Source organism: Heterodontus francisci, chromosome 2 (genome assembly GCF_036365525.1).
Source record: "Heterodontus francisci isolate sHetFra1 chromosome 2, sHetFra1.hap1, whole genome shotgun sequence".
Classification (NCBI taxonomy): domain Eukaryota; kingdom Metazoa; phylum Chordata; class Chondrichthyes; order Heterodontiformes; family Heterodontidae; genus Heterodontus; species Heterodontus francisci.
Window position 1 is genome coordinate 192,269,306 of NC_090372.1, and position 27,372 is coordinate 192,296,677.

General features: G+C 41.5%; 1 protein-coding gene across 5 annotated transcripts in view; it reads left to right on the forward strand.

Annotated features, from left to right (window-relative positions):
• The window catches only part of LOC137349461 (disco-interacting protein 2 homolog C), a 635,092-nt gene that overhangs the window by 486,029 nt on the left and 121,691 nt on the right, over nucleotides 1–27,372 (forward strand). For all 5 annotated transcript variants that reach the window (XM_068014972.1, XM_068014974.1, XM_068014973.1 and 2 more), the window contains 10 exons: nucleotides 1,236–1,329; nucleotides 1,554–1,673; nucleotides 9,918–10,032; nucleotides 12,023–12,162; nucleotides 19,128–19,264; nucleotides 23,055–23,263; nucleotides 24,892–25,006; nucleotides 26,127–26,328; nucleotides 26,649–26,758; nucleotides 27,235–27,315. In XM_068014972.1, coding sequence (XP_067871073.1) covers nucleotides 1,236–1,329; nucleotides 1,554–1,673; nucleotides 9,918–10,032; nucleotides 12,023–12,162; nucleotides 19,128–19,264; nucleotides 23,055–23,263; nucleotides 24,892–25,006; nucleotides 26,127–26,328; nucleotides 26,649–26,758; nucleotides 27,235–27,315 — 1,323 coding nt within the window. The remainder of the gene's footprint in view (nucleotides 1–1,235; nucleotides 1,330–1,553; nucleotides 1,674–9,917; nucleotides 10,033–12,022; nucleotides 12,163–19,127; nucleotides 19,265–23,054; nucleotides 23,264–24,891; nucleotides 25,007–26,126; nucleotides 26,329–26,648; nucleotides 26,759–27,234; nucleotides 27,316–27,372) is intronic.

The window sequence follows — 27,372 nt, forward strand, 5'->3', positions numbered from 1 at the left end:
TATGTTCCTGTGACCTTGAATGATCCAAGTTTGGTTTTATCATTGTAAAATGATTGTTATCTTTTTTCTAGCCCTCCAGTTGTTGCTTGAACTCAGCTACAGTTATTATTTGTGCATTATTTTGTAAGCAGCTTTCATTATCTTTAGATTTTCATATACATCAATATCCAATTGCTTCATTAAATTTGTTCCTTGGTCAACAGTCAGAATTTCAGTTGAGTCGTAGACAGAAACACTTTCAATCATGTGTCAATGGCTGGAAAGTAAACTGAAGAGAATTCAGAGTGGATTTTTAAAAATTCTTTAATGGGATGCGAGCATTGCTGGCAAGGCCAGCATTTGTTGCCCATCCCGAATTGCCCTTCAGAAGGTGGTGGATTCACATGACTTTTCTGCAGACGGCTTGGTAATTTTAAAAAAAAGGTGGGAATGAAGACTTAAAAGATTGCATCATACAGGAGTGTGTAGCCACCTCACCTTTCCCTGCAATTCAGAAGTGATGCATTGTTCGTAAAGTACTATTTTGACATGATATAAGCCACTGCACACAATGAACAACTATTGAAGTGTAATGACTGTTGTTGTGCACCCAACACATAAATCACGATCATCACTGCCCACCCTTGTACCTCTTATTCACATCTTGTGTTCCCAGATTGTTTATAGAATTAGCAGTAGCTTTATTGGAGAATTTAGAGAAGGCATTAACTATTAAGCAGTTTATTTTATTGAAAGATGAGCTGCAGTTTGGAAAATAATTAGCTTAATTGTAAAAGTGCAGCTCCCATTCAAAAATCAAGTTGGTGACAGATTTTCACTATTTGGAGATTATCTTTGCATTTATTAAATTAGTTCCCTTAATTTTTAGGTGAAAGTGGATCAAAATAATGGTATTTAACAATACGATAAGCCAGGAAGAGCAAAGGATGTTTAGTGGCCTCAGCTTGTGAACTAGGGCCATGTCATGACGTGTTTTGACATGTTGTTTTATTTGCAAAACATATATGTTAAACAGCTAATAAAATAGATCTATTTCTATCACTTTCATTACACTGGATTATTCTGATTAAGCATTCTTAATGATTATAATGCTGGTGACAATTTGCAAGTGCTTAAGATTTATGCAGAGAATAGTGGTTTAATATAATTATTAAAAAATGTATTTATGGAGCAAAAATAGTATCTTCTCTTTCTAAGTGCAGTATTTTCTTATTGTGTTTCACTTTCCCCCTCAGAGCGTTATGAACATGATGCATGTTATCAGTATTCCATACTCATTAATGAAGGTGAATCCCCTTTCATGGATACAGAAAGTCTATGCATACAAGGGTAAGTATTGATAATTATGCAGAAGGCGTTGTTTAGGGAGCATGTGTCTTTTATTCCCTTGTTTTTATTGATAGAAAATGAGAGCACCTTTTCATTCTGATTGCTGATGTCACAAAATTGCATTCTGATCAAATCTGCAAATGTGCAAAAGAATATTAAGATTTGAGGTTTATTTTAAAATTGACTGAATTCGGAGAGAATGATTTAATTCTATGTAATTCCAGCTAAAGTGGCTTGTGTGAAGTCTCGGGACATGCATTGGGCCTTGGTGGCACACAGAGACCAGCGAGACATTAACCTCACCTCACTACGGATGCTAATTGTAGCAGATGGAGCCAATCCTTGTAAGTAGTTAACTCTTTCATTAATCTGGTTGCTTTAAAACAAATGTAACATAGATTGTTTGATATGTAGTTTGCAACATTTTAACCCTAGTGCAGTATTTAAAGTAATGCAAAGGATGCTTTCAAGAGCAGTCCAGAAGTCACCTGTGATTTCCTGTGTTATTGCCTTGCACGAAAATAGAAAGTGCCAACAAAATATTGCGCTTAACTGTAGCAAACTCTGCATTTAAGAAGTACCGCATCAACTAGGATTATTTTGTACATAATCTATTTATTTCATCATAATGTTTGATTAAAATGTAAAAATTACCATCTCTAATCGTAAAATATGGTCAAAATTACTCCAGGTTTTTAATAACGTGGGTTTAATTCCATCTGTGAGCTATTTTCAATACTCTTAACTGTTTTTGAAAATTTTTATTTCTGCTTTGAATCAATGCAATTCAGAATTTATGGAAAGATTGAACTAAAAATATATTACAGTTTGGGAGTGTGGGCAGGGGGAGGGGGTGGGGGAGGCGGGTGTTGGTTAAGGTGAGTTACAGCACTGTCTTTTCACCTTTGGATCCCGGATTAGACCCGCGCCCAAATTGATAGATTGGAAGTCTTCACTGCTAGGGTCCCAATTGACAAGTGGATTTCTGCAGTTTTGTCAGCACAGTGCTGCCCATAATTTGGTACAATTGGCACTAAGTAAGACATCTCATTAAGAGGATAGCACGTGGAATAGGGAAGGATTGGCACTGGTGCAGTAAGAGGTGTTCTTCTATGATTCAGGCATAACATGCATTGGGGGGGATGTTTTCTGCATTTAGAAACCAGGCTATTGATGTAGAATTTTTTAGTTTAATTCACAGGCAGTGAAAAGAAATACTAATTAATTGAGTTTTCCACTGGGTGAATAGTTTGACTAGGTTCCTGCCGGGAGGACTAACAAGGTCTACTTGTATAGATTATAGTGAACATTGTATTCAACTTAGTTTACTATCGTGCTTGTAATGATTTGATCTAAATAAAGAACAAAGAACAGTACAGCACAGGAACAGGCCATTCGGCCCTCCAAGCCTGAGCCGATCTTGATGCCTGTCTAAACTAAATCCTTCTGCACTTCCGGGGACCGTATCCCTCTATTCCCATCCTATTCATGTATTTGTCAAGATGCCTCTTAAACGTCGCTATCGTACCTGCTTCCACCACCTCCCCCAACAGCAAGTTCCAGGCACTCACCACCCTCTGTGTAAAGAACTTGCTTCGCACATCCCCTCTAAACTTTGCCCCTTGCACCTTAAACCTATGTCCCCTCGTAACTGACTCTTCCACCCTGGGAAAAAGCTTCTGAATATTCAAACTGGGCTATTTTCAAGTTCCCACAAGGAGGAATGAAATGTACAACTGAGTAGAACATTAGAACTTTAAAGTTTATGCAATCTGTCCTCATAGTTTTGCCATTCTAATATCATTCTGGTGGATCTGTGTTCTACCCTCTCCAGTATTTCCTGAGGCTCTGTGCCCAAAACGTAATGCAATACTTGGGGTCTGGGGAAGGCTTTGCATAACTTGGGTGAAACGTCCTCACCTTTGTATTACCACCTCCTTCAGACAAAGGCCGACACTCCATTAGTTTTTTTTATTACCTTTCTTTACCTCCATTGGTTGTAAGGCACCTAGGAAAATCCAAGATGTGATGAATTAGCAGGAGTAGGTTATTTGGCCCCTCGAGCCTGCTGCGCCATTTAGTAAGACCATGGCTGATCTGATTGTGGCCTCAACTCTACTTTTCTGTCTACCTGCTATAACCTTTGGCTCCCCTGTCAATCAAGAAACTATTTAAAATAAAGGCTGCAATTGCTGACAACGCTACCGCTAGGTGGCGCTGCTGTGGCACATGTGCAAATGCAGCATGTGCCACTAAAACGTCACAGACTGCGACTTTAGGCAGCTGCCAGGACTAAAGATGGCGCTGCTCAAATAATCACACGGAGGCAACCTAACAAACACATGGCAGCAGAGAGTGGGGAGCGGAATGGCCAGTGAGTGGGCAAGCGAACGGGCCGGGGACAGTGGGGTGGTGGTGGGGGAGCGAAGCAGCCGGAGAGAGCAGCAAGCGGGGTGGGGGGGAGCGGAGAGGCCGGAGAGAGCAGCGAGGGCGGGGTGGGGGGTGAGGGAGGAGGAGTGCGTTTTTCTGCGCATGCGCCATAAACTTGCAATGGCAAAAGACGTACCAGCCGGTCCCTGCACCAGGCGACACCAAGGTCTTCGACCGCTCGCTCCACGCAGCTCTCTACGGCCTCTCGTTTCCGGCCCTCCAGCCGTTCCCTCCAGCTGCAGATCCCCCATCCAGCAGCTTTCTCCCCTACTTCTCAACTGTACTTCAACTTGCAGCTGTCTGGTCCCTCCCTTTTGCATCCTCCTCTTCAGGAGCTTCTGAATTTAACTCCCTCCCACTACACCCCCACACCCCCTTTTCTCCCCGATCTCCTCTTTACCTCTTGCCCCATCCCCTCTCTAACTCTCCCCCCACCCCGCCTCTACTTCTCCCCCTCCCCCTCTCTACCTTCCACCCCCCTACCTCCCCATTTCCTCCCACCCACCTCTACCTGCCCCCTCTCCCCTCAGCCCCCTCTTCCCCCCTCTCCCCCCACCCCCCTCTCTCCCCCCTCTCCCTTCCCTCCCCCCTCACCTCCACCTCTCCCCCCCCCCACCTCCCCCTCTCCTCCCCCTACCTCCCCCTCTCCCCTCTCCCCCCCACTCCCCAGCATCAAAATAGCATCAAAAATCTCAACAATTCCAGGTTTAATTATTGAGAAATGTTATTAAGTTCATTAAGCATTCGAGGCACTGCTGTGCATGGATACATGAGTGATGTGTCACCAGCATTCCCGTGAGACAGACAGGCCAAGTCTCTGCTATGCAGAACTAAAGAGATTGTTCCTGGAGAGCCTTGTGGTGAATGAACGCGTAGCTCTCTATTCCACTACTGTATTGTCCATGTGAAGAAGGCAAAGTCACGTGGCTGAGCTCAGTCTATTCTTGGTGAATATTCCCCAAGCGCATCCCAATGTGCACTCCCACTTCATCCATAAATGCAAGGTTCCTTTCCACATCATGACAAGCTCCGCAGCATGATCCAGTTGCCTTCGTTGCTTGAATGCTGACCTTAAGTCTCAAGGATTGTTTTACATGAAAAGAAATAAAGCAAATCAGTGTCAGAGCTTGCCTCCCTCCATCCACTGAAATTACTGTTGTGCACACCTTTTTCATTTCTGCAGTGAAGGCACCAATTGATAACATTGCCAATGAAGCACTTATTACCCACCTCAGATGCAGGAATCAGCACATCCTTGCGTCCTCTCCTGCACTGCCTCCTTTGCTTGAATGCCGTCCTTATGTCTCAAGGATTGTTTTCTCAAGGGCACGTTTTACATGAAAAGAAATAAGGAAAGAACATCAGAGTCAGAGCTTCCCTCCCTCCAATGAAATTACTGTTGAGCATGCTTTATGTTCTGCAGTAAAGGCATGCACTGATAACACCGCCAATGAATCACTTAGTACCCACCTCAGCTGTAGGAGTCAGGATGATGTAACTGCCCCTATCTCGTGATGGTTCAATGCTGCTCTCAGGGAAAACATGAATGATGTGAGGGTGCTGGAAAAAGAAGCACATTTCTTTTGGACTATGAACATAAAGCAGGCCATTTAGCCCAGCTGTTCCCTGCTAGTGGTTATGCTACTCCTGCGCCTTCCCATCCGCTCCCATTTAATCCTGCCTACTACTATCAGCATCACCTTCCATTTCTTTCGCTCTTATCTACCTTTGCCTTAAAGCAACACTGAGGATGGAGAATGGTGTGGCTGCACTCCCACCTCACCAGTTGTGTTCACAGCAAGAGCATTCACATTCGTGCTACCACTGGACACGGCATGCTTGTTTCTTTTAGTGCTCAGTTTCTTCTTGCTGAATGTTCCCCAAGTGCTTGACAGGCAGCAGCTGGCAATTGCGGAGTCTCACAAGGCTCTGCATGGTTGTTTCAAGGGCGGATGGGGAAACAGTTGGCTGTGTGTCCATGTGCACAGCTCTGATGGGTGCAGGAGCAGGTGGCTGTGTGTCCAGGTGCACTGCTCTGATGGGTGCAGGAACAGAGCAACTTACAACAGGGACTGGAGCACATGTACTGCCTACACACAACCCCAGACAATGGAAAGGATTTTAGTGCAGTGCAGTGGACTGGCGCACATGCAGTGCCCTAGACAATGGAAATGTTTTCAGAGCAACTTGCAACAGGGACTGGAGCACATGTAGTGCCCCAGACAATGGAAATGTTTTCAGAGCAACTTACCTTGGAGCATTCTCCTCTTTCTAATAAAAATGAAGCAGACAGAAATCTCCAAAACGACTAAATAATTGCGATAAAATGCCCGACGAAACCTCTCCTCCTTCCACTTTCAGAAACTCGCGCCAAAGCTTGACGCATGCGTGAATATCCGAAGGTTGACGCATGCGTGAATACACGTTGGCGTTGCATAAAGCGCACGCGCAGAGGCTGACCAGGCGTGTTGCCCAAAGATGCACACGTCACGCGATGATGTCATCGGTGCATGCGCTAACCAGTCCTGGCAAGCCGGAACGCAGCGCATGCGCAGACAGCAGGAGACCACCTGCGCATGTGTGCACCGCGGCGCAGCCTGCTGACGTCAGTGGCAGTCAGCGTTGTCAGGAATCACTTTGATCAGAACAAGAAATGCTGGAAATACTCAGCAGGTCTGGCAGCATCTGTGGAGAGAGAAGCAGAGTTAACGTTTCAGGTCAGTGACCCTTCTTCAGAACTGGCAAATATTAGAAATGTAAAAGGTTATAAGCAAGTAAAGCGGGGGTGGGGCAAGAGATAACAAGGGAGAAGGTGTAGATAGGACAAGGTCACAGAATAGCTGACCAGAAGGTCTTGAACAAAGGCAAAACAATATGTTAATGGTGTGTTGAAAGCCAAAGCATTCGTACAGATAGGGTGTTAACAGACTGAAAATTGAACAGCTGCAATACAAACATGAAAAAAAAAGTGGGTAAGCAAACTGAACAAACTAAGATGAAATAAAATAAACACAGAATCTGTCTAACTCAGCCCTAAAAATAATCAATGACCCTGCTCCACTGCTGTCTGGGGAAGAGATTTCTACAGTCCAACAACCCTCAGAGAAAAAAATTCTCATCTCCTACTTAAATGGGAGAGCCTTTATTTTTGAACTGTGTCTCCTTGTTCTAGTCTCTTCCATAAGGGGGAACATCCTTTCAGCATCCACCCTGTCAGATCCCCTCAGGATCTTGCATGTTTCAATAAGATCACCTCTCATTCTTCTAAACTCCAATGGATACTGGCCCAACCTGTCCAACATTTCCTCATACGACAACCCCTTCATCCAAGGAATCAGTCGAGTGAACCTTCTCTGAACTGCTAATCCTTTCATAAGTAAGGAGAACAGAACTGTACGCAGTACTCCAGATGTGGTCTCACCAATGCCCTTTACAAATATAGCAAAACTTCATTAATTTTATATTTGCAATAAAATGACAACATTCCATTTGCCTTGCTAATCACTTGCTGTACCTACATACTAACCTTTTGTGAATCATGTACCAGAACACCCAGTTCTGCAATCTCTCTCCATTTAAATAATATATTGCTTTTATATTCTTCCTGCCAAAATTGACAAGTTCACATTTTTCCTCATTATACTCAATCTGCCAAATTTTTGCCTACTCACTTAACCTTTGCAGACTTTTTATGTCCTCTTCACAACTTACTCTCCTGCCTATCTTTGCATCATCAACAAATTTAGTGATTCATCCAAGTCATTGATATAGATTGTAAATAGTTGAGGCCCCAGCACTGATCACTGTGGCACTTCACTAGTTACACCTTGCCAACCCGAAAATGCCCCATTTATTCCTACTGTCTGCTTCCTGTTAGCTAATCAATCCTCTATCCATGCTAATATGTTACCCCCTACACCATGAGCTCTTATTTTGTGTAATAATCTTTGATGTGGCACCTTATCAAATGCCTTTTGAAATCCAAGTACACCACATCAACAGGTTCCCCTTTATCCACATTGATTGTTACTTTTTCAAAGAACTCTAATAAATTAGTCAAACAGGATTTCCCTTTCAGAAAACCATGTTGACTCTGCCTTATCATGTTGTTTCTAAATGCCCTGCTATAACCACCTTAACATAGATTCTAACATTTTCCCTATGAAAAATAGGCTAAATGGCCTGTAGTTTCCTGCATTCTCTTTCCCTCCTTTCTTGATTAGAGGAGTTACATTCACTATTTTCCAATCTGATGGGACCTTTCCAGAATTTAGGGAATTTTGGAAAATTACAACGAATGCATCTACCATCTCAGCAGCTTTAAAGTCCCTAGGATGCAGGCCGTCAGGTCCTGGGGACTTGTCAGCCTTTAGTTCTAATAGTTTTCTCAGTACCCTTTTCCTGGTGATTGTGATTGTTTTAAGTTCTTCTCTCCTTTGCACCTCTTGATTTACAAGTATTTCTGGGATGTTACTTGTGTCTTCTACAGTAAAGACATACACAAGATATCTGTTCAATGCTTCTGCCATTTCCTTATTTCCCATTATTATTTCCCCAGACTCACTCTCTAGAGGACCAAAGCTCACTTTAATTACTCTTTTCCTTTTTAAATATTTGTAGAAACTCTTGCTATCCATTTTTATATTTCTAGCTAGCTTCCCCTCATACTCTAATTGCTCCATCGTAATTTATTTTTTGTCATTCTTTGCTGGTTTTTAAATACTGTCCAATCTCTGGCCTAGCACAAATCTTAGCAGAATTGTATGCTTTTTCTTTCAATTTGATACTATCCTTAACTTCCTTAGTTAGCCGCAGATGTGTCCTTCTCATAGAGTCTTTCTCACTGGAATGTATCTTTGATGAGTGTTATGAAATATCTCCTTGAATGTCTGCCACTACATCTCCATTGTCCTACCCTTTAACCAACTTTTCCAGTTCACTTTAGCCAGCTCTGCCTTCATACCCTTGTAATTGCCTTCATTTAAGTTTAAAACACTAGTCCAAGACCCACACTTGCCCTCAAATTGAACACGAAATTGAATTATGTTATGATCACTGCTATCTAGAGGCTCCTTTACTATGAGTTTATTCATTAATCCTGTCTCATTGCATGCTCCCAGGTCTAGAATAGCCTGCTCTCTGCTCTAGAACGTGCTGCTCTAAGAAATTATCCCAAATACACTAGGAACTCATCTTCCAGACTACTTTTGCCAATCCGATTCGTCCAATCGAGATTAAAATCACCCATGATTATTGCAGTACCTTTCTTACAAGCCCCCATTACTACTTCCTGCATACTCTTCCCTCAGTGTGGCTACTGCTAGGGGGCCTGTACACTACTCCCTTTGCTATTTCTTATCTGTACCCAAACTGCTGTATAAATATAATCTCTTTCTTCAAAATGAACCATTTGCTTGACTGTGTTCCAAAAGGTTTGTTATTTTCTTAACTAAAGCAATAATTAATATCATTAATGAAAAATAATTAAAACTAAATAACTAAAATTGCATATAAAACTAATGCTAGTTAAAACTAAAATTATTTTTTGCAATTATATCTACCATTATGTCCTTGCCTACACTATTTTATCCAGTAATAGATGGATCATTGTACTGGGCCATTGGGCAGGGAACTATTATTGACTTATATCCTTTTCCTGTGCTGATCTGCACTGTGATCCTTGGAAGTGGTTAAGATCAGGTGTTTGTTTTTTGTTAGGTCTATAGGCAGGACTCCAGACTGCCTAGATTCTTTTCCAGTTGCCAGGGATAGTCATAAATCACAAATTCTGACGAAAGTATGCCATGGTTATTTTCATTGTGGGAAGGGATGGGGGTTGATACATTTTGTCACAGAAGGGGGATTCATTTGCAACAATCTACTATGGCGAAGGGGAAACCTGTTTTTAAGTGAGTTGACCTATTTGATGTGAAGTTGGTTATGGAGGAATTATAAAGGAAGCTGAGATTTGTTCGCCTCTGGGACTTTTGCGCATATTCCAACCTCTTCAAATAACCTCATTAAAAAGTAAACTCTATGCAATTGCCTTGCATTTAGTTCTCACTTAGCAAAAAGAAAATACATGAGTGGGGGCTTGCGTTGAGAGATTTAGATTCTATGTTTCTATTCCAATAATTCCTGAATGTTTTCTTCATTAGGGTCCATTTCTTCCTGTGATGCATTCCTTAATGTCTTCCAAAGCAAAGGATTGCGTCCTGAAGTAATCTGTCCTTGTGCCAGTTCACCAGAAGCTCTTACAGTAGCTATCCGCAGGTATGGCATTGAGTTGTTTGACATACAAAGGAGTAAGTAATGAGTAAGGAGGTAGGTTTTTATCTGTTCTGGTGCCAGAAAAAACTATTTTGATGATTGCAAGATGAACATTTAGCTGTCAATTGGCAAGTCAATTCACATGTTAACTTCATTATAGTTCATAAGTAATCCTCTTAATACCCTACTCCTTCATTCTGCCTGGCCCCACACTGTCTTTCTAGCCTAGGGATGTGAACTGCAGATGCCTTCGCAACTGCCATCAATTCTGTTCTGTATCAGGCAGAAGAGGACATATTTCACACTTGCCAACATTGCTCGAAGAAAAATCAGTATGGTGTTTGTTAAAGCTTAATGAAGTATTCAGTCCTGCTTTCCATAAAGACTTATAAGAAACAGTTTTTTTTCCTACTTGTTGTGATGAGAAGTGTGGGAAAGTTGGAATTAACACTGCTGCATTCAGTATTCAAAGAACAGAACAGTACAGCACAGGAACAGGCCATTTGGCCCTCCAAGTCTGCGCCAATCTTGATGCCTGCCTAAACTAACACCTGCTGCACTTCCGGGGCCCATATCCCTCGATTCCCTTCCTATTCATGTATTTATCAAGATGTCTCTTAAACGTCGCTATCGTATCTGCTTCCACCACCTCCCCCGGCAGCAACTTCCAGGCACTCACCACCCTCTGTGTAAAAAAAAACTTGCCTCGCACATCCCCTCTAAACTTTGCCCCTCGCACCTTAAACCTATGTCCCCTAGTAACTGACTCTTCCACCCTGGGAAAAAGCTTCTGACTATCCACTCTGTCCATGCCGCTCATAACTTAGTAAACCTCTATCATGTCGCCCCTCCACCTCCGTCGTTCCAGTGAAAACAATCCAAGTTTTTCCAACCTCTCCTCATAGCTAATGCCCTCCAGACCACGCAACATTCTGGTAAACCTCCTCTGTACCCTCTCCAAAGCCTCCACGTCCTTCTGGTAGTGTGGCGACCAGAATTGCACACAATATTCTAAGTGTGGCCTAACTAAGGTTCTGTACAGCTGCAACATGACTTGCCAATTTTTATACTCTATGCCCCGACCGATGAAGGCAAGCATGCCGTATGCCTTCTTGACTACCGTTGCCACTTTCAGTGACCTGTGGACCTGTACACCCAGATCTCTCTGCCTGTCAATACTCCTGAGGGTTCTGCCATTTACTGTATACCTCCCACCTGCATTCGACCTTCCAAAATGCATGACCTCACATTTGTCCAGATTAAACTCCATCTGCCATTTCTCCACCCAAGTCTCCAACCCATCTATATCCTGCTGTATCCTCTGACAATCCTCACCATTATCCGCAACTGCACCAACCTTTGTGTCGTCCGCAAACGTACGATTCAGACCAGCTACATTTTCCTCCAAATCACTTATATATACTACAAACAGCAAAGGTCCCAGCACTGATCCCTGCAGAACACCACTAATCACATCCCTCCATTCAGAAAAACACCCATCCACTGATACCCTCTGTCTTCTATGACCGAGCCAGTTCTGTATCCATCTTGCCAGCTCACCTCGGATCCCGTGTGACTTCACCTTTTGTACCAGTCTGCCATGCGGGACCTTGTCAAAGGCTTTACTAAAGTCCATATAGATATCTAGACATCAAAATACAACTTGGAATCTTCCCAATGAAATAGAATTGAGCAATCGTTCTTTCATTGGGGAAAAATTGATATTTCTTCCCTCTGAGATAGGGCACTCAACACCCTAAATGCATTCAAAGAGGTTGATGGCAGCGCTGGTAATTAAGAATGTCCTTTGGGACTTAGATTTAAACTCAAGACTTCTGAATTAGTAACCAGTTTTGTTTTGGTATGGCAATTACTGCACTACTGCCTGGTTATCAGTTTTCACATGAACAACGTTCTTCTGTAAATCTTGCTTTAAAAAAAAATGTACTTGAGATTCTCTTCATGAAATTTACAATGTGTGAATGTGTTTTAGGCCAACAGATGATACCAACCAGCCACCTGGTCGAGGTGTGCTCTCTATGCACGGCCTGAGTTATGGAGTGATAAGAGTGGATTCTGAAGAAAAACTATCAGTTCTCACTGTGCAAGATGTTGGACTAGTGATGCCTGGAGGTATAGCTTGATGGAATTAAACTTATTTTGCTTCCTGCTTTATCAACTCAACATGGGGACAAAGTTAATTAGTTTTAAATTAATTGTAGTTTGTACTGATTCTTTTGAAAATATCTCAGTGAAGTCTTTAAAATATGGTGCATGTTATCAAATGTAGCAACAATTATCAAGCCCTTGCTCTTATTGAAGGATGATACTTCTTGAATGCAGTTCCGTGTTAATTAAGTTTTTGGCTGGATTTTCAGGTATTTTAGTAGAGAAGATTTTTATGTAAATAATTACAATGTAGTGTTACATTATGCTAGTGTGGCATTAACTTGATGGTGATGCGATGGTCATCAACCTCTATTTGGGAAATTGGAAGCTTAATGTCATTCATATTTATCTTGCAAATGTTCAAGTGAACATATTACAAAAAATATAAACACAGACTTTATTCAAACTAATTGGTTTTAACAAAATGCAGCTGCAGATTTCCTTGTTTGCTTTTGCATATCCTCACAATTAAACTAAAGTTGCAATGGAGAGGAGGAAGAAGAGTGGAAGAGCAGTAGTGATAGGGGATTGGTTAGTTAGGGGAATGGACGGGCATTTTTGTGGCCATAGACATGGCTCCAGGATGCTATGTTGCCTCCCTTGTGCCAGGGTCAAGGATGCCACCCAGTCGCTACAGGACATTCTTCTGGGGGAGGGTGAACAGCCAGAGGCCATGGTCCACTTTAGTACCAGTGACATAGGTAGGAAGAGGGTTAAGGTCCTGAGCTAGGACCTAGGGAGCTAGGAAGGAGATTAAAAAGCAGGACCTCAAAAGCACTAATCTTAGGATTACTCCCAATACCACGTGCGGGAGAATTGAGTGATTGAACACGTGGCTGGAGAACTGGTGTAGGAGGGAGGGCATTAGATTTCTGAGGTATTGGGACCAGTTGTCGGGCAGGTGGGACCTGTACAAGATGGACAGGGTGCATCTTAGCAGGACAGGGACTGATATCCTCACAGGGAGATTTGCTAGTGCTGTTGGGGAGGGTTTAAACTAGATTGGCAGGGGGATGGGAACCTGAGAGGTAGCTCAGATTGGAGGGAAGCAAAGCAGGTAACTTTTCAGGGGTGTGGGAACCAGAAGCAAATATCAGAGAGAATACCAAAGTGCACAGAATACTGGGAAAGATAGATAGCATGAGAGTAGGGAATATTAAGTTATTAGGTGGGGTCAGAGTAAGGGTGAAGGTAATAAAGTCTAAATCAGGGTTAATGTACATGTGTGTGAATGCACAGCGTGTGGTAAATAAGATTGGTGAGATAAAGGTGCAGATTACCATGTGGAAGTATGATGATGTGGCTGTAACAGAGACCTGGCTCAAAGAAGGGCAGGACTGGATGTTAAATATGCCTGGTACAAGGTGTACAGGAAAGATAGGAAAGGAAAAAATGGAGGAGGAGTGGCAGTATTGTTTAAGGAGAGCATTGTAGTTTTGGCGAAAATGGATATCCCTGAGGGGTCGAGGACAGAATCACTTTGGCTAGAGCTGAGGAACAAAAACGGTGCAGTTACATAGCTCGGTGTTGTCTATAGGCCACCAGCTAGCGGGAGGGACGTGGAAGAACAAATTTGCAAGGAAATTACAGAGAGGTGCAAAAATTATAGGGTAGTTATAATGGGGGACTTTAATTATTCAAACATAGACTGGGATGATAATAGTGTAAAGGGCAGTGAGGGGCAAGAGTTCCTGGAGTATGTTTCAAGAAAATTTTCTGCATCAGTATGTTGCTGGTCCAACGAGAAAGGAGGCACTGCTAGACCTGGTTCTTGGGAATGAGGTGGGCCAAGTGGATCAAGTATCAGTAGGAGAACATTTAGGGGACAGTGATCATTGTATCACAAGGTTTAGGCTGACTATGGAAAAGGACAAAGAACAATCCAGAGTAAGAATTATTAACTGGGGGAAAGCCAACTTCAATGGGGTAAAAATGGAGCTGGGGCGAATAAATTGGAGTCAAAAGTTGGCAAGAGAAGCCGTAGCTGAACAATGGGCTACCTTCGAAGAAGAGATAGTTTGGGCACAGTCAAGGTATGTTCCCTCAAAGGAGAAAGGTAGGGCAAACAAAGCCAGACTTCCTTGGATGACAAAAGAGGTAGAGATTAAGATAAAGAAGAAAAAGTGTGCTTATGACAGATGCCAGTAGAAAATACTATTGAGAACCAGGCTGCATATCGAAAGTCCAGAGAGGAAGTGAAAAAGCAAATAAGAGAAGCAAAGAGAGAGCATGAATAGAGACTGGCAGCTAGCATTAAAAGGAATCCCTAAGTTTTTAATAGATATACAAATAGTAAAAGGGTGGTAAAAGGAGGAGTGGGCAAAATAGGGACCAGAAAGGGGATTTGCACATGGAGGCAGAGGGCATAGCTGAGGTATTAAATTAATACTTTGCATCTGTCTTTACTAAGGAAGAGGATATAACCCAGGCAATGGTGAAAGAGGAGGTAATTCAGACACTAGAAGGGTTTAAAATTGATGAATAGGACGTATTAGATAGGTTGTGTGTACTTAACGTGGGTAAAGCACCAGGACCAGATGAGGTGCATACAAGGATACTGAGGGAAGTGAGGGTGAAACTCGCAGAGGCACTGGCCATAATTTTTCAGTCTTCCTTAGACGTGGTAGTGGTGCCAGAGGACTGGAGAATTGCAAACGTTACACCCTTGTTCAAAAAAGGGTGTAAATATAAGCCCAGCAACTACAGGCCAGTCAGTTTAACTTCGATGGTGGGGAAACTTCTAGAAAAAATAATTCGGGACAAAATTAATAGTCACATGGACAAATGTGGGTTAACTAAAGAAAGCCAGCATGGATTTCTTAAGGGAAAATCATGTTTAACTAACTTGCTGGAGTTTTTTGAGGAGGTAACCAAGAGGGTTGATGAGGGCAATGCTGTTGATGTGGTGCACATGGGCTTTCAAAAAGTTTGATACAATGGCACACAACAGACCTGTGAGCAAACTTGTTGGTCATGGAATAAAAGGGATGTTAGCAACGTGGATATGGAATTGTCTGAGTGACAGGAAACAAAGAGTAGTGGTTAATGGATGCTTTTCGGGCTGGAGGAAGGTTTGCAGAGGAATTCCCCAGGTATCAGTGTTGGGACCCTTGCTTTTCCTGGTATACATTAATGACCTAGTCCTTGGTGTACAGGGCACAGTTTCAAAGTTTGCAGATGATACGAAACTTGGAAGCATTGTGAACAGTGTAGAGAATAGTGTAGAACTCCAAAAGGACATAAACAAGTTGGTGGAATGGGCAGATAGGTGGCAAATGAAGTTCAATGCAGAGAAATGTGAAGTTGTGCATTTTTGTTGTAAGAACATGGAGAGACAATATAAAATAATGGTATACAATTTTAAAGTTGGTGCAGGAGCAGAGGGACCTAGGTGTGTATATGTGCATAAATCATTGAAGACGGCAGGACAGGTTGAGAGAGCGGTTAATAAAGCTTACAGTATCCTGGGCTTTATTAATAGGGGCATAGAGTACAAGAGCAAGGAAGTTATGTTGAACTTGCATAAGACACTAGTTCAGCCTCAGCTGGAGTATTGCGTCCAGTTCTGGGCGCCACACTTTGGGAAAGATGTGAGGGCATTGATGAGAGTACAGAGAAGATTCATGAGAATGATTCCAGGGATGAGCAACCTAGGTTATGAAGATAGATTAGAGAAGTTAGGACTGTTTTCCTTGGAGAAGAGAAGGCTGAGAGGTGATTTGATGGAAATATTCAAAATCATGAGGGGTCTGGATAGCATAGATGGAGCGAAACTGTTTGTGCTCGTGAAAGGATCGAGAACGAGGGGGCACAGATTTGGTAAGAGAAGCAAAAGTGACATGAGGAAATACTTTTTCACGCAGCGTGTGGTTCAGGTCTGGACTGCACTGCCTGAGAATGTGGTGGAGGTAGGTTCAATTGAAGCTTTCAAAAGGGAATTATACTGTTACATGAAAAGGAAGAATGTGCAGCATTATACGGAGAGAAGGCAAGCGAATGGAACTGAGTGAATTGCTCTTTCAGAGAGCTGATGCGGACACGATGGGCTGAATAATATTCTATTCTATGCCCCTATTGACAAAGTCTAGGATACTGTATGCTTTATTAACTCTGCTGTCAACCTCTCCTGCCACCTTCAGTGACTTATGTACAGATACACCCAGATCCCTCTGCTCCTGCACCCTCTTTGGCATTGTTCCCTTAATTTTATATTGTTTCTCTGCATTCTTTCTATGCAAATGAATCACTTCGCACTTCTCTGCATTAAATTTCATCTGGCACTTGTCTGCCCATTCCACCACCCTGTCTATGTCCTTTTGAAGTTCTACACTATCTCCTCACAGTTCCCAATGCTTCCAAGTTTTGTATCCTCTGAAAACTTTGAAATTGTGCCCTATACACCAAAGGTATAGGCCATTACTATATATCTGGAAGAGCAAGGGTCCTAACACCGACCTCTGGGGAACTCCACGACAACCTTCCTCCAGCCTAAAAAACAACCATTAACCACTACTCTCTGTTTCCTGTCACTCAGCCAATTTTGTATTCATGGGCTCTAACTTTGCTCGCAAGCCTGTTGTGTGGCACTTTATCAAATGCCTTTTGGAAGTCCATGTACACCACATCAACAGCATTTCCCTCATTCACCATCTCTGTTATCTCATCAAAAAACTCCAGCAAGTTAGTTAAACCCAATTTGCCCTTAACAAATCAGTACTAGCTTTCCTTAATTTATCTGCATTTGTCCAAGTGACTATTACTTTTATCCTTCGAAACTTCCCCACCACCGAGGCTAAACTGACTGTTTTATGGTTGCTGGACTTATCTTTGCACCCTTTTTTGAACAAGGGTGTTACATTTGCAAATCTCTCGTCCTCTGGCAACACCCTTGAGTTGAAGGAAGATTGGCAAGTTATGGCCAGTGCCTCTGTGATTTCCACTCTCATTGCCCTCAGTATTCTTGGATGCATCTCATCCGGTCCTGGTGCTTTATCAACTTTTAAGTACAGACAGCCAATTCAGTATCTTCTCTTTATTAATTTTCAACCCTTCAAGTGTCTGAACTACCTCCTCCTTCACCATGACCTGAGCAGCAACATCTTCCTTGGTAAAGACTGATGCAAAGTGTTCATTTAATACCTCAGTCATGCCCCTGCCTCCATGCGTAAATCTCCTTTTTGGTCCCTAATCAACCCCACTCATCCTTTTACCACCCTTTTACTACTTATATGCCTTTATGTTAGCTGCAAGTCTCTTCTCATACTCCCTCTATTTGCTTTTTCAGTTCCCCTCTGAACCGTCTATATTCAGGCTAATTCTCGGTTGTATTATCCACCTGGCATCTGTCATAAGCACACTTTTCCTTCTTCATCTTAATCTTTATCTCTTTTGTCATCCAGGGAGCTCTGGATTTGTTTGTTCTACTTTTCCCTTTCGTGGGAATATACCTTGACTGTGCCCGAACTATCTCTTCTTTAAAGGCAGCCCGTTGTTCAGTTACAGTTTTGCCTGCCAACTTTTGATTCCAATTTATCTGGGTCAGATCCATTCTTACCCCATTGAAGTTGGCTTTCCCCCATAATCTGGGTCCTCTGGTCAAATTTTCTGCTTCACCCATTAGGTTTGCTTCCTGCAAAATTCAAAGCTGCAATCATATCTATGAATAATAATTCACAATAAACTGACAGATTTGGCTCCAGCATCATAGAAACATAGAAAATGCTGGCCATTATAATCCCACTTTCCAGCTCTGGGTTCATAGACCTTTAAGTTATAGCACTTCATCGTGGCATAATAAAGTTCAGTTGTGCTGGTAGCAGAAAATCAGCCCTTTAATTCTGTGAACCCTTCATAACCCATGGTTTATTGACTTCTAAGAAAAAAAATTCCAATTATATAGTGCCTTATTGGCTGAAATTTCCTGCAGTGGTGCAACCAGCATGTTATGCCAAAATTGTTGCTGAAATTTGGACTAATTGTACAGTTGGTAATTTACGTTGAAACTTCCTGGTACGCTCATTATAATGAATGGAACATAAAAAAACTGCCATGAATGTAGGAAACTTGCATTCTTTTGCATTAGGGGATAGTTGTGATGAAGCTGTGCTAATAAATGATAGAGGATTGGCAAAGGTTTCACTAAATTGATGCAAGAATCAAGAAAACTTTGGGCACAGCATAACCACCTGCCTTTCCACTGAATGTTGCCATTATAGCGTGCTTAGATTGTTGTTGCTCAGAAAAATATGTGGCAATTCGGGGCCAGTATGTTCTCAGGATGCCACTGTACACTGAATCACTCCATCAGCTCCTTCCCCCCCCCCCCCCCTTCACCCCAACAGTAATGGTAAGATTCGAGATTCATCTTAATTTCCCAAATGAGAATCCTGTATTCAAACAGACTTTACAAATGCTTTCTTTATAGCATAAGCTGGTGAGAATTTTCCAAACTGGTTTCTGTTGATCAGTGAGACACCTCATTCGTGCGCTGCCTCAATTTCTGTTAATTGCTTTCCTCTTGTTAAAAATGCACTCGTTTGGGAAACTATGTGGATTTAATTTTCAATATTTATAATATAATTTGAATGTAGTCTTTTCAGAATGCCATGCATTGATTTAATCAGAGGAGTGATTATAAAAAGTGTTTAAAAACTTAAGTAATCTGAAAGATTTAGGTATAGGCTACATGACTTTAAATATTCTCAGTAGTAACGGCCCTGAAAAAAGTAAAATATTTTAAAGCTCTGATTAGGAAGTCACCTCCGCACATAGCCTCTGCTAGCTTCCGATTTAATTACAGAGTGCCACCTTTCTTATTTAACAGAACTGCTATTAGCTACGCGCTCAGTGAAGATGTACTAGAGTAGCTTGACCTGTAAGTTCTTAAAAGTTGTTGAATTAAAGTCGTCAGGTCTTCTGTTTTTCTGCAGGTGTGATGTGTGTTGTGAGACCAGAAGGAATCCCCTTACTCTGTAGAACTGATGAAATAGGCGAGCTCTGTGTCTGCTCCATTGCTGCAGGTACATCCTACTACGGTCTATCAGGAATGACAAAGAACACTTTCGAGGTACGAACCATCCAGCCAGTTCATATTTTGCCAACATGATGCATATGCTAGTTATAAAAGGAAAAAGTTCATTATTCTTCTGCTAACGGTAATTCTGCAGTTTTGATTTTAAGCGGCCAAAAGAGCAATTAGGAAATTTGAAATGTCAGCCAGCTGCAGTAGGACTATTCAACAGGAGCTGACAGTATTGATAAGCAAACTGTAAGGAGCTATGCTCATGGCGTATGTGAGCGTTGGGTTCACAAGCCTCTGCTGGAAGTGCGGAGCTTTACTCGTCAAGCTTCGATCATCTGAGTAGGTTGAAGAGGAATTTTCCAGAGCATTTTTCTGCCTTATTGACCATGGGTTTTTTCTTTTTCTTTTTTCCTTTCCCTGCATGGCTGCTGTAAGGTGGGATAGTATTTTGTCAATGATGCTGCAGCTATCATGGTGTTGGGCAGCCTTGATGGACCTGCTGGTCTTATCCTGCCTGTCAATTTCTTTGGACATGAGTTGTGATATCAGGCTCGCCTGCTCGATTCACTGTCGGTCATATTTTGTGGTGAAAAATAATTTTTTGACTGCACTGATTGCCAGTGCAGGCTTATTAAACATTGAAAAAAAATCTGCAAATCTTGGGTTTCACAGCTTTCTTCCCTCCTTTCTATTACTATCCCACGAGAATTCAAATCCGTCACCAAATATGGTTTGCAACTTAAATCTTTCACTGTGTTTGACCAAATCTTTGGCACACTCGATGGGCTGAATCTTATGGGTTGGCGCCTGCCCGTGTGTATCAGCCACTGCTGAGCACCCGCGATATTGCACGCAGGGGCTCATTTAAATGAAGGGGGCGGAGCTGCCATTTTTAAAGGGCTTCAAGCCCTTCGAAGACATTTGAATTCTTAAAGCGACAGTATTTTACATTGGTCTTAAAAAATTAAATGAAAGCAGGAGGCCCTTTCCCACACCCCCATCCCAAAGTTTTTTAATTGGCCCAAATGCCCTTTCCCCTCCCAACCTTGTCCCATTTGCCCTTCAAGCCCTTCTCACCATCCCCACAGCCAATAAAAAACATTTTCCAACTTCACCACACCCCCCCAACCACCCTGATAATTTCACTCCTTCCCCCTCCCCACCAGTGTCTCACCTCAGAACTCTGAATGGAGTTCCGAAGGCATACGAGTTGCAGCTGGCGCCCGAAATATTGGCATGGGATGGCCGCCGGGACCAGGTATGTTTATTTGCATCTCGTTTTAATCAATTTTAAAATTTAAATGAAGGTCCCGCCACCAAGCAGTGGTGGGGTCCGCACCGAGGCCTTGCCGCCGCCGGTAAAATGCAGCGAGGCCTTCTCGGTGTCGTGGGTCGTGGCGGGCCTCTCCCGCAAGTATTTTATGGGACCCCCACAACGTCGAGGGGCTGGTAAAATCCAGCCTAATATCTCCAAGCAGTAGTCATATGGAGAAATAAATGCAAATCTCTCGCATTTCCTCTGGATAGAGACGTAGCCTTCATCGAATCTTTCCTTCACGTCACTCTCTCCAAATTGTGAAGGAAAGCTCAAGATCTTTTATAGACTTCTTGTCAAGCACTCTGTCCTTGATGATTCATTATGTCCTGATAACAGTTTTTGTGAACAAAACCCCCGGGAACAAGATTTGTGTTGAATGTAATTTGCCTTTAAAATTCTGTAACATTTTGCACTGGTTTGGCTGATTTGGGGAAAATTGCACTGAAAAAACATAAGAACATAAGAAATAGGCGCAGGAGTAAGCCATTCAGCCCCTCAAGCCTGCCCCTCCATCAATAAGATCATGGCTGATCTGTCCCAGGCCTCAACTTCTCTTTCGGGCCTGCTCCGCATAACCCTCGACTCCCTGAGATTTAAAAAATCTATCTACCTCCTCCTTAAATACATTTAGTGACCTAGCCTCCACAACTCTCTGAGATAGAGAATTCCAGAGATTCTCCACCCTCTGAGAGAAGAAATTCCTTTTAAATGTGTGACCCCTTATTCTGTAACTATGTCGCCTAGTTCGAGATTGCCCCACCAATGGAAACATATTCTCAACATCTACCCTGTCAAGCCCCCTTAGAATCTTTTATACTTCAATAAGATCACCTCTCATTCTTCTAAACTCCAATGAATAAAGGCCTAACCTGTTTAGCCATTCTTGATAAGACAACCCCTTCATCTGAGGAATCAGCCTAGTGAACCTTTTCTGAACTGCCTCCAATGCTAGTATATCCTTCCTTAAATATGGGATCCAAAACTGTACGCATTACTCCAGGTGTGGCCTCACCAACACCTTGTACAGCGACTTCCCTATTTTTAAACTCTAACCCCCTAGCAATAAAGGCCAAAATTCCATTCGTCTTCCTAATTACTAGCTGCACCTGCATGCTAACTTTTTGTGTTTCATGTGCAAGAACACCCAGATCCCTCTGTACTGCAGTATTTTGTAGTCTTTCTCCATCTAAATAATCTGCCTTTTTATTCTTCCTACCAAAGTGGATGACCTCACACTTTCCCACATTGCACTCCATCTGCCAAGTTTTTGACCACTCTCTTAACCTATCTATATCCCTTTGCAGATTCTTTGTGTCCTCATCACAACATGCCTTCCCACCTATTTTTGTATCATCAGCAAATTTGGATACACTACACTCTGTCCCTTCCTCCAAGTAATTAATATAGATAGTGAATAGTTGAGGCCCTAGGATTGATCCTTGTGGCACCCCACTAGTTACGACTTTCCAACCTGAAAAAGACCCATTAATCCCGACTCTCTGCCTTCTGTGTGTTAGCCAATCCTCAATCCATGCCAACACATTACCCCCAATACCCTGAGCTCTTATTTTGTGCAATAAAACAGTGCAACCTAGCAGAAACTCCAGGCCAAGAAATTATATTTTATTTACTATTTTATAGGTATCATATTGTGTTTGCATTTTAGTTGGTTGGTTGGCACAGTCATTTTTGTGGCTGTTTCATCCTGCATTCTTTTCTATTGGAACACTTACATTTCCAAATTCTTCACTTGTAAATGTCTCACTTCCAGCTGCCATCTCATTTGCAGCAACTGAAATCATCACAATTGGAATTTCTTTGGGGGTTCCAATGGCATTCCTAGATTTACAGGAAGAAGCCAATTTATTGAGGACTTCGAGGCGGGTGCAACCTTGTATGTTATGTAGACACCTATCTGTATCTCTGGAATCACATTTACGGACCCAGACATCCCTGCTGGGCATGCATTCAGCACCTCTACTTCACAAAGAAGTTGCCACATAGTTATGCCATCTCTGGGAGAATGCAGAGAACTTGCAACATCTTTTCCTATGGGGGTGCAGTAAACTGTTAAATCTTCGATACACCAAGTGAATGGCTGAGGTCTTGTTTGCAAGGTGCAACTTTTTCATTACTTTCCCTGTGGAAAAAGAGGAATCAGCTCAACAGGGCACAGAACATTTCCCAAGTGCCAGGGCACCCTTGAGTACAGGTTATAGAAGATAGCACCTATCCACTGGTGAACATTCCTGACCAGCGATGTGCACTGCTGTCCTCTGGACAGTGGCACTCAAATGCCAAGCAAAGTGACCCAAGTTTGCAATAAAATTGCAGTTTTTGAGTTTGATTAATAAAATGGTCCTCTTTCAACTGTAACCAACATTTCTTCTTTGTACTTCATGATAAATGCCTATTATTAAAGATAGATTTTTCATTGTATATTTTTCCTTATTATTTTAGAGTAAATATTTATGTGCATTATTGATTTTGTATTTCCCTGTTTACCTCCCCCTTAAGATGTTTCCTATGATGAGCTCAGGAGCTCCTATCAGTGAATATCCATTTGTCAGGACTGGACTCTTGGGCTTTGTTGGTCCTGGTGGAATGGTCTTTGTTGTGGGGAAAATGGATGGCCTGATGGTTGTCAGTGGGCGACGGCACAATGCAGATGACATCGTGGCAACAGCACTTGCAGTGGAACCAATGAAATTTGTCTACAGAGGAAGGTCTGTGTCTGCCCTTGGCTTCTACAAACACAAAGCTAATCAAACACAGAGTTAATCATGCATGGAATTTTCAATAATTGACTGCCAAAAATTTCGCTTATACATGATTAGCCTTTTTTTAAAATATAAATCTTCATCTGACATGCATCCATCACACTCTAGGCATCCCACTTCAAAACAGGCACATTATTTACAGGTACAAAATGTTACAGATAGAAAGCCAACCATTGGCCTGTATCCAGAATTTACTGACCTCAAATTTACCTCCACTACATGTACTAGTAGATACAGTTACTTATATTCTCATTAGGGAAGTATTTCAAGAGTGGCCTTAAAGGTTTGGAGTTCAGTATCATAGCAGATCATTCAGAATACATATCAGCAATGGCATGAGTCACAGGACTAGTAATCTGGAGGCCCGGGCTAATGCCCTGGGGACACAGGTTCAAATCCCACCATGGCAGCTGGTGGAATTTAAATTCAACTAATTAATAAATTCAATCAATTAATTTTTAAAAATCTGGAATTCAAAGCTGCTTTCAGTAATGGTGCTATGAAACTATCAACGATTGTCATAAAAGCCCACCTGATTCGCTAATGTCCTTTAGGGAAGGAAATTGCCATCCTTTCCTGGTCTGGCCTACATGTGACTCCAGACCCACAGCAATGTGGTTGACTCTTAACAGCCTTCTGAAATAGCCTCTCAAGCCACTCAGTTCAAGGGCATTTGGGATGGGCAACAAATGCTGGCCTGCTAGTTTATGACAATCATACTTTTTGAAACGGGTATTCATTTGGTACTGTTTACTTTGACCTACTTTCTCTGAAAAAGATGTAGAGGGCATATTTTTTTGACTGCTAAGTATTTCTCACCGTTGTGAATCCCTTAGTGTGGAAGTCATTACATGCCAACTTTTATGCTTCGCTCTCATGGTTCAATTCAATCACTTTGATCAAACTAATTGTGCTTGTCACTCACTCCCAGGCATTCATTATTATCCATATTGTCTGCTACACACATCTGATCAAAATATTGCTTTCACATCAATGTGAAAGAACAAAATCTTGAACGATAAAATGAAATGAATAAAATTCCGATTAAATTGTATATTTGAGCTTTAATGCATTATAGATATGTCATTCAGGAAATGGCAATATCCTGCACATATGGAATATTTTGGCATTAAGCAAGCTTCTATTATCAACTGTAAAGATTCTAAACATATATTAAATACATTGAAAAGAGGAAAAAAGTAGTAATAAGCTGAGGTAAATAGGCAACGATAATTATAGATAACTATGAAGCGATTAGTTAATTTAATTGTCAGGATTATTTACATGAGGGATTATAATGAGACAATTCACACTCAGGCCAAGTGTGAAAATCTTCATGTCTGCATATTAATTCATACAAATTTAAGTTAACTTTGGCCAGCTAAGGTGCGTGAACCTTGAAAATAAATTAGGGTATGATTGCAATATAAGAAAGGACTGATAGGCAAAATGAATAGGAACTCATTTTGAAGTTTAATAATTTTGTTGTTGGATTACAGAATGTAAAGTAACAGTACTGTGTGATCTTTCAGAGCTTATAGTTTAATTTGATTCTGATCTCTGTCTGTTAACAGAATAGCTGTGTTTTCTATAAATGTTTTGCATGATGAGAGGATCGTAATCATTGCTGAACAGAGACCAGATTCTACTGAGGAAGATAGCTTTCAGTGGATGAGTAGAGTCCTTCAGGTAAAAATGAATGATCAGCAGAAGTGCATTTGACTTAAATATGGCAAAAAAGGTCACTGATATTTTGACATTCAATTGAGACCCTGTTATTGGCTGGAGATTGTGCGTAAGGTATAAAAATGTGCCTTCTATTATTACATCCAGTGCTTTACTGGAAGTGTGACGGTAGGACATTGGATGAGGACAGGGTTGGGCTTGACTGTGATGCCCCTGTCAATGAATTGCCCACTGACACTAGCACATGCTTCAAGATCGGCCATTTAGGCAAAGTGCTTGTTTTGCTGGTGCCCATAGAATTTTACTCCAATCTGAATGATTGCCTTCAGTTAAGTAGAGGTGAGAATAGAAAATTAAAGGCAGAGTTGTGCTTTCACATAAACCTGTACCCTGTTTTCGCAGTTGAATTTTTTGCCAGTGTTGCCCGTATTGGATCGTGTGCTGAGTGGAATCCTTTCAAAATAGGCTGATGAAACTTTCACATTGTTAACCATTGGGAATTCTTCTTTTAAATTAGCCTTCGCTTCAGAAGGATATTTCCTCCTTGGACAAAGGCTTCACCAACTATATGATAATGTCTTTGTTTTCACAAGAATCACTTCAGCTTGGGGAAAAAAGATAATTTAGAAAATGTCACCTATAATCGGCCACTGCTTATCTAAGAAACCACATCATTCACCAATATACCAGATCATTCTTCTAATACTCTTGACCACTATACTTGAGATGTTAATATGTAGTTATGACAGCTTTAACTCTGTAACTGATTGAAGTTGGATATTTGGGGCTGCTGATCTAGAAACCTTGTGTGTTATGCACTTTAGGCATTATTGTATAATGCCAATCTCTCATTAAAGAAATGCTCATGTACAAATAAACCAAGATAGAAACAATTTTAAAAATGATTTTGTATGAAAGTACAATCGTATGTCAGATACATTCTCTGCTTCACTCTTTTTATGTACAGAATTCATTCAATGTATGTTAAAGCACATTTTTATTATATTTATAAACACTTTTCTCTTTGAAAATACTTACTGTGGTGATAAAAGGTGTGATTGTGTAAGTGATAGTTGTGTGAATAAACGTATATAACTTTTTTTAACAATATCTTTTTCTAAAGGCAATCGACGGTATTCATCAAGTAGGGGTTTACTGTTTGGCTCTAGTACCAGCTAATACTCTTCCAAAAACTCCTCTGGGTGGTATTCACCTCTCAGAAACCAAACAGTGCTTCTTAGAAGGTTCCCTCCACCCATGCAATGTGTTAATGTGTCCGCACACTTGCGTAACAAACCTGCCCAAGCCAAGACAGAAACAGCCAGGTAAGGTTTTTTTTCCTTAAGAAGTTCAATGTTGAGTTATATGCTATATAAATATTTGAAGAACTAATTTAAAGAAAAAACTCTGTTTTTGGGTTTGAAAATTACAGTGTGACTTTGAAACAGCAAGTTAAAATAAGTGAAAGATTTGAGGAATTGTATTTTAATGCTATTGTACTTGAAATATACGAACAAAAAATAGGCTAACTTGAGTAGTTTATTTTCACAATTAAAGAAAGGAAGAGTGCAATTTAGAAACTGATTGTCTTTTGATGGTTACACTTTACTGAAATGCATTTTGAGGAAATTCCTGCTCTCGATAGAGATCGGTCCTGCTTCCGTTATGGTCGGAAATCTGGTATCAGGAAAGAGGATTGCCCAGGCCAGTGGAAGAGATTTAGGACAGATTGAAGACAATGACCAAGGTAGAAAGGTGAGTAGTATTGAGTTTCAGCACACTCTGAATGGACTATTCTGTGGCAAGCTATGACTTGAACCTCTATAAAACTGAGCTTGACAGAATTACAGATTTTTACATTGCGGCTCAGTTGGTAACACTCCCGCCTCTGAGTCACAAGGTTCTGGTTTCAAGTCCCACTCCAGGGCTCGAGCACAAAAATCAAGACTGACACTTCTGCTACCTTTCACATTTTTAACAACCACTATGAGTTTGATGGTGGGTTTTTCCATGACCTCTGTATATGCCATTCTGCGACCTTGTTGCATTTATGTAGGCAAATGGGACAACAGAGCTTTTGACCTGCTGTTCTTCTCATCCAAAATTCTCAGAAGTTATTTATGCAATAAATCACACAGGATTTTAGCACCAAAATAGAATCATATTGCACACTATCGGTATCTCACAGGATTGCAATTTATAAGCCCGTAATTGCTATGCTTTTGTTTCAGTTTATGTTTCTGGCTGAAGTTCTACAATGGCGTGCACAAACTACTCCTGACCATGTACTTTTCACACTACTGAATTCTAGGGTAAGTCTTTCAATAACCAATAGTGAATAAAGAGCAATTGACCTGTCTCCTAATGAT